This window comes from Schistocerca serialis, chromosome 8, assembly GCF_023864345.2.
Source record: "Schistocerca serialis cubense isolate TAMUIC-IGC-003099 chromosome 8, iqSchSeri2.2, whole genome shotgun sequence".
NCBI classification, from domain to species: Eukaryota; Metazoa; Arthropoda; class Insecta; order Orthoptera; family Acrididae; genus Schistocerca; species Schistocerca serialis.
This window is the reverse complement of record NC_064645.1, coordinates 23,640,291-23,652,559: the sequence shown is the minus strand read 5'-3', so window position 1 is coordinate 23,652,559 and position 12,269 is coordinate 23,640,291. Positions and strand designations below refer to the sequence as shown.

Here is a 12,269-nt window from a genome sequence, read left to right as displayed (position 1 = left end):
GACCACACCACGAGACGAATTCAAAGTTCGGTGAGCCTCCACCCGCACAGGGAACGGGTACAGGAGTGTGGCCCGAAGCAGTTTTTGTGCCTGAAAGGCGCTCTCAGTTTCTAGTAATAAGGTACCGTTATGCAACCTGGTACAAGATTTGACAGATCCGGCTATGGCATCTACACCCTTCTGGATAACGAAAGGGTTGACAGAGGAAAAATCCTTTCCGTCCTCAGATCGAGAAACGACAAGGAACTGTGAGGCAGGCGGTAGTACTTTTGTCACTGGTGGCTGGCCACGTTTCCGTTTTTGGGCAGAAGTCGAGACAGATGGACTGAAATCCATTGCGGAGGAATCCCCCATGATTGCCAGCGTCTCCGATGGCGCGCTCCTTCCTTGTGGGGACCCTCTCAGAGGGCACTCCCGCCTTAGGTGAATGTTTACACCTCAGGTCACACCTCCCGAGAAACAGACGGAGGGACCAATCGGCATGCTCAGAAGGTATCAGCTCAGGCAGTCACCCCTCCCCGGGCCTGGCCTTTACCAGGGGGTACGCGCGTGCCTTACATGTCTACCCAGGGCGGGGAATTACGCGTTACCCCGTCACCGGCTATGCGTGCGAACGCGTGGGTCGGCCTTCAGGCACGCACAGGGAGGAAGGAAGAAGAGGAAAAAGGAGAGAGAGAGAGAGAGAGAGAGAGAGAGAGAGAGAGAGAGAGAGAGAGAGAGAGAGAGAGGACAGACTGTCTCAAACGCCGAGAAGGAGACCAGAGGGGGCAAGGAGAAGAAGGCAAGGAGAAGAAGGCAATGAGAAGAAGGCAAGGAGAAGAAGGCAAGGAGAAGAAGGCAAGGAGAAGAAGGCAAGGAGAAGAAGGCAAGGAGAAGAAGGCAAGGAGAAGAAGGCAAGGAGAAGAAGGCAAGGAGAAGAAGGCAAGGAGAAGAAGGCAAGGAGAAGAAGGCAAGGAGAAGAAGGCAAGGAGAAGAAGGCAAGGAGAAGAAGGCAAGGAGAAGAAGGCAAGGAGAAGAAGGCAAGGAGAAGAAGGCAAGGAGAAGAAGGCAAGGAGAAGAAGGCAAGGAGAAGAAGGCAAGGAGAAGAAGGCAAGGAGAAGAAGGCAAGGAGAAGAAGGCAAGGAGAAGAAGGCAAGGAGAAGAAGGCAAGGAGAAGAAGGCAAGGAGAAGAAGGCAAGGAGAAGAAGGCAAGGAGAAGAAGGCAAGGAGAAGAAGGCAAGGAGAAGAAGGCAAGGAGAAGAAGGCAAGGAGAAGAAGGCAAGGAGAAGAAGGCAAGGAGAAGAAGGCAAGGAGAAGAAGGCAAGGAGAAGAAGGCAAGGAGAAGAAGGCAAGGAGAAGAAGGCAAGGAGAAGAAGGCAAGGAGAAGAAGGCAAGGAGAAGAAGGCAAGGAGAAGAAGGCAAGGAGAAGAAGGCAAGGAGAAGAAGGCAAGGAGAAGAAGGCAAGGAGAAGAAGGCAAGGAGAAGAAGGCAAGGAGAAGAAGGCAAGGAGAAGAAGGCAAGGAGAAGAAGGCAAGGAGAAGAAGGCAAGGAGAAGAAGGCAAGGAGAAGAAGGCAAGGAGAAGAAGGCAAGGAGAAGAAGGCAAGGAGAAGAAGGCAAGGAGAAGAAGGCAAGGAGAAGAAGGCAAGGAGAAGAAGGCAAGGAGAAGAAGGCAAGGAGAAGAAGGCAAGGAGAAGAAGGCAAGGAGAAGAAGGCAAGGAGAAGAAGGCAAGGAGAAGAAGGCAAGGAGAAGAAGGCAAGGAGAAGAAGGCAAGGAGAAGAAGGCAAGGAGAAGAAGGCAAGGAGAAGAAGGCAAGGAGAAGAAGGCAAGGAGAAGAAGGCAAGGAGAAGAAGGCAAGGAGAAGAAGGCAAGGAGAAGAAGGCAAGGAGAAGAAGGCAAGGAGAAGAAGGCAAGGAGAAGAAGGCAAGGAGAAGAAGGCAAGGAGAAGAAGGCAAGGAGAAGAAGGCAAGGAGAAGAAGGCAAGGAGAAGAAGGCAAGGAGAAGAAGGCAAGGAGAAGAAGGCAAGGAGAAGAAGGCAAGGAGAAGAAGGCAAGGAGAAGAAGGCAAGGAGAAGAAGGCAAGGAGAAGAAGGCAAGGAGAAGAAGGCAAGGAGAAGAAGGCAAGGAGAAGAAGGCAAGGAGAAGAAGGCAAGGAGAAGAAGGCAAGGAGAAGAAGGCAAGGAGAAGAAGGCAAGGAGAAGAAGGCAAGGAGAAGAAGGCAAGGAGAAGAAGGCAAGGAGAAGAAGGCAAGGAGAAGAAGGCAAGGAGAAGAAGGCAAGGAGAAGAAGGCAAGGAGAAGAGTAAGGAAGACAGTGAGGTGGAAAAGAGCAAAGAAAGGAACCAAACAAAGGAAGGAAGAAACGAGAAGTGAAAAAGCAAAATGACCGCAAATAGAGGTCGTGGAACCGTCCGTCTCCAGACGCAGGTGCTAACGACCCCCTTGAGGGGGTGGGACTCCTTTTAGTCGCCTCTTACGACAGGCAGGAATACCTCGGGCCTATTCTAATCCCCGGACCCGCAGGGGGGGATGTTGTTAGTGACCGGAGTTTGTGGTAAACTACTTTTCTTAGGTTGCCTTCCACGTATGGCAAAACTGATGCAAACTCATGACAAGTCAATTTGAAATGAACTTCGTACCCCTCTATCATATTGTTGATCAGTATGTTCAATACATCCTTATCCTCTCAGTTCAAAAGTTTGTAATATATTGCTAGCTACTTTCCTGCTCTCAGTGATGGATTGGGAGAGGGTTTTAAGGTAGAGCATTAGAATGGCTACTATGGTTTCTGGAGAGATAAATAAATGAACTAAACCAACTGCAGTGAAAGCTGTAGCTTACATTATGTTTTATTAGTAATAGCTAACTACAAACTCTTATGTATATTTCTGTCTATTTTACAACCTTTGAATGCATAATGCCTTGCTACACCAAGAAGAAATGCAGATGATAAATGGGTATTCATTGAACAAATATATTTACTGGAACTGACATGCGATTACGTTTTCACACAATTTGGGTACATAGATCGTGAGAAATTAGTTCTCAGTACAACCACCTCTGGCCATAATAATGGCCTTGATATGCCTGGGCTTTGGGTTAAACAGAGCTTGGATCGCATGTACAGGTACAGTTGCCCATGCAGCTTGAACACAATACCACAGTTCATCAAGAGTAGTAACTGGCATATTGTGACGAGTCAGTCGCTCGGCCACCATTGACCAGACGTTTTCAATTGGTGGGAGATCTGGAGAATGTGCTGGCCAGGGCAGCAGTTTCACATTTTATGTATCCAGAAAGGTCCGTACAGGACCTGCAACATGCGGTCGTGCATTATCGTGCTGAAATATAGCGTTTCACAGGGTTCGAATGAAGGGTAAAGCCATGGATCTTAACACATCTGAAATGTGATGTCCACTGGTCAAAGTGCCATCAATGCAAACAAGAGGTGACCGAGATGTGTAACCAATGGCACCCCATACCATCACGCCGGGTGATACGCCAGTATGGTGATGCAAAATACACATTTCCAATGTGCATTCACTGCGATGTCGCTGAACACGGATGCGACCATCATGATGCTGTAAACAGAATCTGGATTCATCTGAGAAAATTATGTTTTGCCATTCGTGCACCCAGTTGCTCCTGTCTGTGATTCAGTGTCAAGGGTAACTGCAGCCATGGTCTCCAAGCTGATAGTCCATGCTGCTGCAAAGGTCATTGAACTGTTCATGCAGGTAGTAGTTGTCTTGCGAACGTCCCCATCTGTTGACTCAGGGTTCGAGACATGGCTGCACAATCCATTACAGCCATGCGGATAAGACGCATTTCATCTTGACTGCTAGTGATACGAGGCCATTGGGATACAGTACGGCATTCTGTATTACCCTCCTGAACACACCGTTCCATATTCTGCTAACAGTCATTCCATCTCTACCAACGTGAGCAGCAATGTAGCGATACGATAAACCACAGTCATGATAGGCTACAATCCGACCTTTATCAAAGTCGGAAACGTGTTGGTATGCCTTTCTCCTCCTTACACGAGGCATCATCACAACGTTTCGCCAGTCAACTGCTGTTTGTGTACGAGAAATTGGTTGGAAACTTTCCTCACGTCAACACGTTGTAGGTGTCGCCACCTGCGCCAACCTTGTGTGAATGCTCTGTAAAACTAATCATTTGCATATCACACCATCTTCTTCCTCTCGGTTAAATTTCATGTCTGTAGTACATCATCTTCGTGGTGTAGCAATTTTAATGGTCAGTAATGTATGTTATTGTACATGTGTGCACTTTCACAAAAGTGTCCCACACTTCTAGTAACAAATGTGATATCTACATAGTTGTAACAAAAGTTATTCGTGGTACAAGAAGATGACCATTGATTAAAAGTGAAACAAACATACAGCTTTATTTCAGGTGTAGAGTTGGAAAGCAAGGTAAATTGTGGCCTCTACACCTATGTTGCACCCCAATTTGTCTAAACTGAATGCCTGGATGCATTGAAACGGCTTTTTCATTAAGTTTACTGTGCCAATGATGTGAACCCACAAATCATACACAAGTTTGCTATTTTTGCATGGTGCCTCCCTCGAGGAAAGGGGTCAGTCAACTTTAAGAGGAACAGGAATATTCAATACCATGATATTCCATTTGTCATTCATGTTGTGGTTCATTGCAAAGGATTGCCAGTTCCAGTTCCCTGACGTGCACCATCATTGAGCATTGATAACAATGACTCTGAACTGACACAGACAAAAAAGTGTGATCATCCACCAATGACAGTCACCATAGTCACCAGGAAACCACAAAATCCTGTAATGTGACCTCAATGATCTGATTAGGGATTTAGATCTTCCAAAGCATAATGCTGAACTGTTGGCATTATGACTGCAGCAGTGGAATCTCCTTGCTGACTTGGGAAGGCAAGCCAACATTACATTCTGCAGTGACTGAATTTGTTTGATGTCCTGAACATCATATAAATAGGAAAAGTGGAGACCTTTTTTATAGACAAACCTGAAGGCACTGCTGTTACCCAATATTAACAAAAGGCCATCCACCGATATTCATTATAAACTACATTAATAACAATAAGCACTAACTCTGTAAGTGGGACAGGCAGACATGATAAAAACAACATACAGGGAATGGCCTCCATGAGCAGTTCTGGTGCCTTGGTCAAAAAATATTGGCAAAGAAGCTCTAGTGAATCCAAACAATATTGTTCTCCAATCACTGAACATTACACGGACTTGACAGCATTCAGTAAGGCTGTGCACAGGAATGAAGCAGGATTTCAGCACTTGTGTGAGAAGTTTCCATGACTAAGAACAGAAAATATCTGAAAGTGGATATTCATTGGTTCACAGATATGCCAGCTGTTGAGGGTAACACACTGAGTCCACTACCCCCGATCAGCTCCACGAATGGCGTTGCTCTTGGCAAACAGGAGACCTGAAAATTACGTGGTCATTATGGATGAACTCATTCATGCTTTAAAGTCACTGGCTGCAACATGGCACTGGAGATGCACTTCCTTTACTTCCACTTTGATGTGTTCCTAGAGAACTGTGGTGTATTAAGTGATGAGCACAGAGAACAGTACTATCACAACTTTTCTCTCATGGAACAGCAGTACACTGGATTGTGGGCTATGGCTATGTTGGCCACTACTAACAAGGGGAAGACAAAGAAGCGGCACAAATAAACTAGATAAGTTCAATTAATGTAGACACTAATCAGCGAGAGCACTATGCCCTCCTACCAAATAACTGGTATGTCCATCTTTGGCACAGGTAACCACAGCTATGCATTGTGACGTGGAAGCAATGTGGCCTTTAGACGGTTGCTGGAGGGAGTTGGCACCACATCTGCATGAACAAGTCACCTTATTCCTGTAAATTAGGAGGTGAGGAGGGGCACGAACTCTGACACCACGTCCTTTCACCTCACAGATGTGTTCTGTTTAGTTGTGGGCCCAGTGCATGAATTGGAACTCACCAATGTGTTCCTCTAGCCATTCCATCACACTCCTGCCATTGTGACATGGCACACTGTCATACTGGAAAATACCACTCCCACTGGCAAACTTGACTGTCATGAAGTAGTGCACATGGTCTGCAATAAGTGTGTGACACTCCTTGGCTGTCATGGTACCTTGCATGAAAGCAAAGGCAAAACTGAACCAAACTTCAGTGATTCCCTTAAAGAAGGAAGGAAACTGTCAAAAGACTAGTTTTGTAAACAGCTTCCTAATGGACAAAAGGTGTGCTGATTTTGGTTAGCATAGAGTAAATTAAAAAATTTAAAAAATTAAAAATGGTTTGTTTTGCAAATCATGCAAAATATTTAACAATAACTTATTTGAGCAAACTCTCTTATGGTTAAGGAAGTGTTGAAGGTTACACAAAACAATTCCAGAGTAAAAAAACGAATTGAGCCCCAAAAAATTGTTTTGCTCATGGTGAACATTAGAGGCATCTCTACGTACTGGTTGCATTAAACAGTTGCAACAACAAATATCAGATAAGAAGGATTGTAAATCAGTTTTAGTTGTCACTGCCAGTATGATTCTGTATTTGGCATAACAGGGCACCCATATTAAAGCTTTAGATGAAATAGCTTGACACTGGTGCTCCAAGTTAAAGGAAGTTCTTAAGCACCATCAACAATGTCTCATCACACCAAACTGAGGGAGCTGTAAGGTTGTCACAAAAAAAATGTCAAGTCAACTACTTGTCATATGGCATCCAAGATGAGTTTTTGGAAACAATTATATGCAAAATAAGGAATAAATAGTAAGTAATAAACAAAATACTTTTCAATCATGTTTGTTTGGACTCCTAATGGAAGTAATGTTTAGCACATATCACAAATTATCAGATATGTGAGATTCAATGGAACAGGTGCAGAGATTTGGAAAAGTGCCATTGAAACTTTTTAGCAATTTCTGGAAAGACAGGGCAGGCTCTCTCTGAAGTAATATTGTAGAAAATCAGGAATGATGGGCCAGGATTAAAAAACTATCAAGGCCCAATCTTATAACAAGGGGGCTAATATTACTGGAAAGTGCAAAGGTATTCAGCCTCATTGACACGCAGATAAGTGCATCATGTGAGGTAGAAACTTATTTTGGAATACTAAACATCTTCCATTTGCTCTTCGTATTGTCTAATAACTATTGGGAGATTTAGCTCTGATGATACAATATTTAGAAGAATGATTTAAAAATTTAAAATACATATTAACTATTTCTTTGTTGCTGTGTGGGTGTATTTTTATTTGTTTATCACTAGTTGAATGATCCACCCAAAGAGAAGTTCACACCATTTACTTTTAGGAATTTGTAGGAATTTAACTAAGGCTCAAGTCTAACTTCAAGCATTACTTTTTTCCTTCAATAATGGAATGCTTATGTACAGACAATATTGGTATTTGAAAATTAGAGCTTATGTTACTCAGTATTTATTCTTTTATTTTACATCAAATATTTTGCATTGTTTAAAAAATGCAGATCAGGATAGTTGATTTGTAAGTTAAGCCTAGGTATGTTTTCTTTTATTTATTTTTTGCTTTATAATTACTTTCTATATATTTACATCTACGTCTCTGTTACAAACGATGGCATCAAGCAAACTACCAGGTAAAAATGCAATACGGAAAACAACTAATGATTTGAAGCTCCTGTATACAAACCATCACAGTACAACAGTTAAAAATAATGCCTATAATGGCCAGAAGTGTGTTAATAATTCAAACACAGTTCCAAGTGAAAATACTGATCAAAAGTGTGTACACCATTCAAACATTTTCCCTGTTTCTCAAGAACTGCCTACCAAAGCGAGTAAAAGAAATAACCTCTCAACAAAATTCATAAAAAAACAGTCTTGTATGCACAAATAAGTTCAGTGTTTTATCAGAAGACCGCAGCAATTTTGTTAACATTGAAAATGAGCATTACATCCAACAGGAAAATCGAATTAAAATGTTAAAATGGCAAACAGTAAAATCAAAATCACTGGCAATCATAGGCAGCAGGCAAAGAAATGCAATGTGCTTTTTCTAGCAGACAATGACAGGAGAAAGCTAGCTACTATTTTACAGGAAGTGAATTCAGATGTGTGTGCAACTGGCATTCTGAAACCCAGCACGATGACCAAAAATGTTACTGAAGGTTTCTCAGAACACATGAACACTCTGAGAAAGAGTGACATCTTTGTTTGCATGGCAAGTGTCAACGACGTAGCTCATAATGAAGCCAGAAAGTGCATAACAGGTTTGAGGGATTTTTTAAACGTAAATATGATGAAAAACACTGTTGTTGTGATACCTCAGACAACCTCATGTATAATGCATGTGTGAATAAAGTAATTTCCAAAACCAACACTAGAATAAAAAACAATTATGCTCGACTTCCCCAAAGTGCAATGTAGTAGATATTAACAGACTGGTGAGAAATATGCACACTGAACATGGTGAGCCTCTAAATTGCCATGATAAAAAACTTCACTGTCACGAGATAAGCAAAATTGTAAATGAAATTCAAGAACACAACTGCAGTTTTAAAAGACTATTTCTGGCATTTTTTAGGCAATACAACGTTACAGGGGACGGAAGGGTAGAAACCACTTTAGAGGAAAACTGCAGCAAAGTAATTAATTCAGAAAACTTGTTTTAGATCAATCAATGGAAATTAATGAACATGCAAGACCTTGTGACATCAAAATACCTTTCTGTGCAGATAATGTTCTCCTTCTACATATAAATGTACAATCTCTTCGTGATAAAATCAATGAACTGCAGTACTGGCTTGATAAAATTGACTGCAGTATATTGTGTAACAGTGAACACTGGATGAAAGAGTATGAAATAGACTTGTGTGTTCCTCTGGGATATTTGCTAGTTACTAGCAATTGCAGAAGGATCACTTCACATGGAGTCTCCATCTACGTTAAAAGAAAATTAGATTTAGATTAATCAGTAGTAGATCTTAGCAAAATGTGCCTTTAAGGCATATTTGAAGTAGCAGGTATGGTAATACACGCACAAAAAATTGTAATTGTGTCAGTGTATCGAACTCCAAGATCTGATGAAATAATGTAGTAGATACTCTTGAATGTGATGTAATAGAATCAGCAATATCAGATCATGCAGGACTATGTCGTCGAATCGAAAATTCAAAACACTAAAGAAAGACAAGGGACATAGACTACTAGGAGAATCCAATGTAAACAACATGACTAATGTGTTACCGGAAATTGACTGGTCTCATAAAATTAATAATAATAAGGCAACTGATAAATGCTTTACTATTTTCCTCACAGAAATTAAGCACATTGTAGGAAAGTCATGCCCCACTGTAACCAAAAGACAATATCCTAATAATACACATAAGCAATGTCCTAACAAGTGGCTCACTTCAAAACTTACCGAACTTAGGATACTACTTCTAATTCTGAAGGATAAGTCTAATAAAAGTGATCGAGACAAGACAAATTACATAAATATGAGAAAACTTACAAATCAGAAATAAAAGGGGCTAAGTGCAACACAAATGATGAATACATTTCGAAGTTCAAATATAAATGTAAAGCAGCCTGGAATGTCATAAAACAGGAAATTAATAACATCAATAAAGAAAACATCCCAATAGACTGTGATACACTCAATCATTTTGTTAATTGTGCCACTAAAACTCCACTCAATAATTCTACCATAGATGCAAAAGCACTACTCATCCATACGAAACACATTAGTGAGAAATTTACTTGGACCCCTATCACTGTAAATGACATTTGCAAATCAATAAACAAACAAACAATTCCAAAACAGAAGACTATTATAGACTCAGTAATTTCATCATAAAGCATATAAGAAAGGAAATCAGCTTCCTGTTTTTTCCCCTTTTTGACGTGAACTGAAATTAGTTTTCTCATCTTTCCACTGTAGTTTTTCCTATCTCATTTTTCCTAAGAATGAGCACCTCTCTCACTCTGTGTCTCTGTCTTTGTGTGTGTGTGTGTGTGTGTGTGTGTGTGTGTGTGTGTGTGTGTGTGTGTGTGTATATATATATATATATATATAGACATCGTGAGCTACTGTTCTACAGTGGGGCCACCAACCAAATTGAAAATATTACGTTATAATTGAAAAGTGAGTAACTCTAGGTCTCTTCTATAATTCACTCAATTTCCTACGAATCGTGAACAAGGGAAGACCGACATAAGCAGGTGCGAAACATGGTACCATTGGCTTCTACGACGTGTGGTCAAAAAGTAATGGTAATTTTTGGTTTCCTTAAAGAATGTTTATTTTTTGATCAACTCAACCTTGTGCCCTTCAGAGCACACCCCTTCAGAACACATATGCGCCAGCCCTTGTTCCAATCTTGGAAGCACATCTCCAGCTCCCTTTTCCTTACACCGTTCACCTCCGATTTTATCTGATCAGTGGTGGCAAAACGTCGTTTTATGGTTCTCTTCCGCCCCGGAAATAGAAGTCTCATGGGGCCACGCCAAGTGAAAACGCTTCTTGAGGAAACTATCGATTTTTTGCCAAAAAATCACGTATTCCTTATTGACCATACGACGCATTGTAATCGAATAGATCAGTGAAAGGAACCCGCACATGTGATCGTGATTGAATTTTTTTTTCAATGTTTGCTCTTCAGGCTGTTTGCATTGGGACGGTCTGGCTCCTATACCCATTTTTCGTCACCTGTTTAATCTTCTTTAGAAGTTTTGTATCGTCGACTTCTTTCACCAACTCCTGAGCGATGTCAAAGCGACGTTGCTTTTGGCCGAAGTTCAATTTTGGAAAAACTTTGCTGCTAAACGTTTCATGCCTAAAACTCCAGAGGGAAAAAAAAAAGCATGAGCCGAAGGATATGCCGACGTCGTTAGAAACCTCTCTGATCGTAATTCGACTGTTTTCCAGAACCATTTTCTTTACTTCTTCCACATGTCTAATTTATGTGCTAGGTAGTCCAACACTGTCTTCGTCTTCATTGTCTTCTCGACGCTCTTTGTAACACTTATCCCACTCGTAAACTCTTGTCTTACTCATGGGAGACTCGCAGTCAATATTTCGGATGCGGTGCTGCACTTTATTCCTGTTTTCAAGCAAAATTTAATGCAAATTCTGTGATACATCTTCAAAAGCAAAAATTCGCCCAGCACTCCAAAAGACGTGTAATCTTTTGGATTGTCATCAAACTAAACATTCAAAATAGTGACGTACATCAGGATCATGTCTAACAACAAGACAACAGAGTTTGAAAACCGTATGTCTACAGCCAGCGAAATTAAAAAATTCGTTATTTTTTATCACACCGCATATAGGGGGCTAATTCTTCGAAGGTAGAAGATACATTAGCACAACTCTCTGAACATGAGAATAAATATGGCCATGTGCTTAGAAAAAAGAAAGCCATTTGCCGCTGGTTTGGGTAAATTAACCATTTACGTTAGCTCGGTTACGAGGCAGCAGATGTAATACAGAACGGCCTTTCGGAGGTTGTGTCGAATCCCTATGCAGCATCATTTTTTTATTTTGCAGATAGGCCGAAATAATGCTCACTGCATCATATTTACGAGTATTGATATTTTGATCAAGGCATGAAAAGCAAGGGCAAAGGAAAATTAGGAATTGGAAATAAACTTCCAGGAAGGTATATGCAATTAGATACTTCATTTTACAGTTTATTTACACGTGTTCTGGTGATATTCAACGTGAAAAGAGGGATGCAGTAATTGTCTCGGTACCTTCTACGAGTCATACACGCCACATTTTTTACAAATTGGGCTACATGGTTGCCTTAAAGTTTCTGTAGACACACGAACTTTTACATTCATCGCACAGTTTGCCAACAAAGTGTTACCAATTATTTCGCCCAATTTTGATGAAGATAGTTCGTGATGGGGAATTTTGTTTTAGGATTTGTTTGAGGGCGGAGAAACAACTGAGGTCATAAGAGCCCGTGATGTTGAATGAAACATATTTTGATGTAGCCTTCTCGGTCTACGATTTCTTTTTCACTCTGGATTGGCCGATTTTAGCTCACTGGGGACACAGTGAGCGTGTGCATTTGCTGAGCGCTGTTAAATGCCAAAATTAAACTAATGGAGTACTAAGTCCTGTAGACTTTAACTACGATTCTTTCTTGGTAAGTAATTTGCAGTGCCAAATTTTCCTTTGTCTCCTTTTCATGCCTTCCATGATAATAAACAAGATACATTGTGCATTATTCCGGTTGTTTTGCAGTGCCAGCAACTTTTCATATGAAGACTC

The 12,269-nt window shown here is 41.2% G+C and overlaps 1 protein-coding gene across 1 annotated transcript in view; it reads left to right on the top strand.

Moving 5' to 3' along the window:
• Positions 1-798: 798 nt before the first annotated feature.
• Positions 799-12,269, top strand: part of LOC126416534 (axoneme-associated protein mst101(2)-like) — a 58,566-nt gene continuing 47,095 nt past the window's right edge. Inside the window, exon 1 of the mRNA XM_050084280.1 lies at positions 799-2,277. Within this exon, the coding sequence (XP_049940237.1) occupies positions 799-2,277 (1,479 nt within the window). The remainder of the gene's footprint in view (positions 2,278-12,269) is intronic.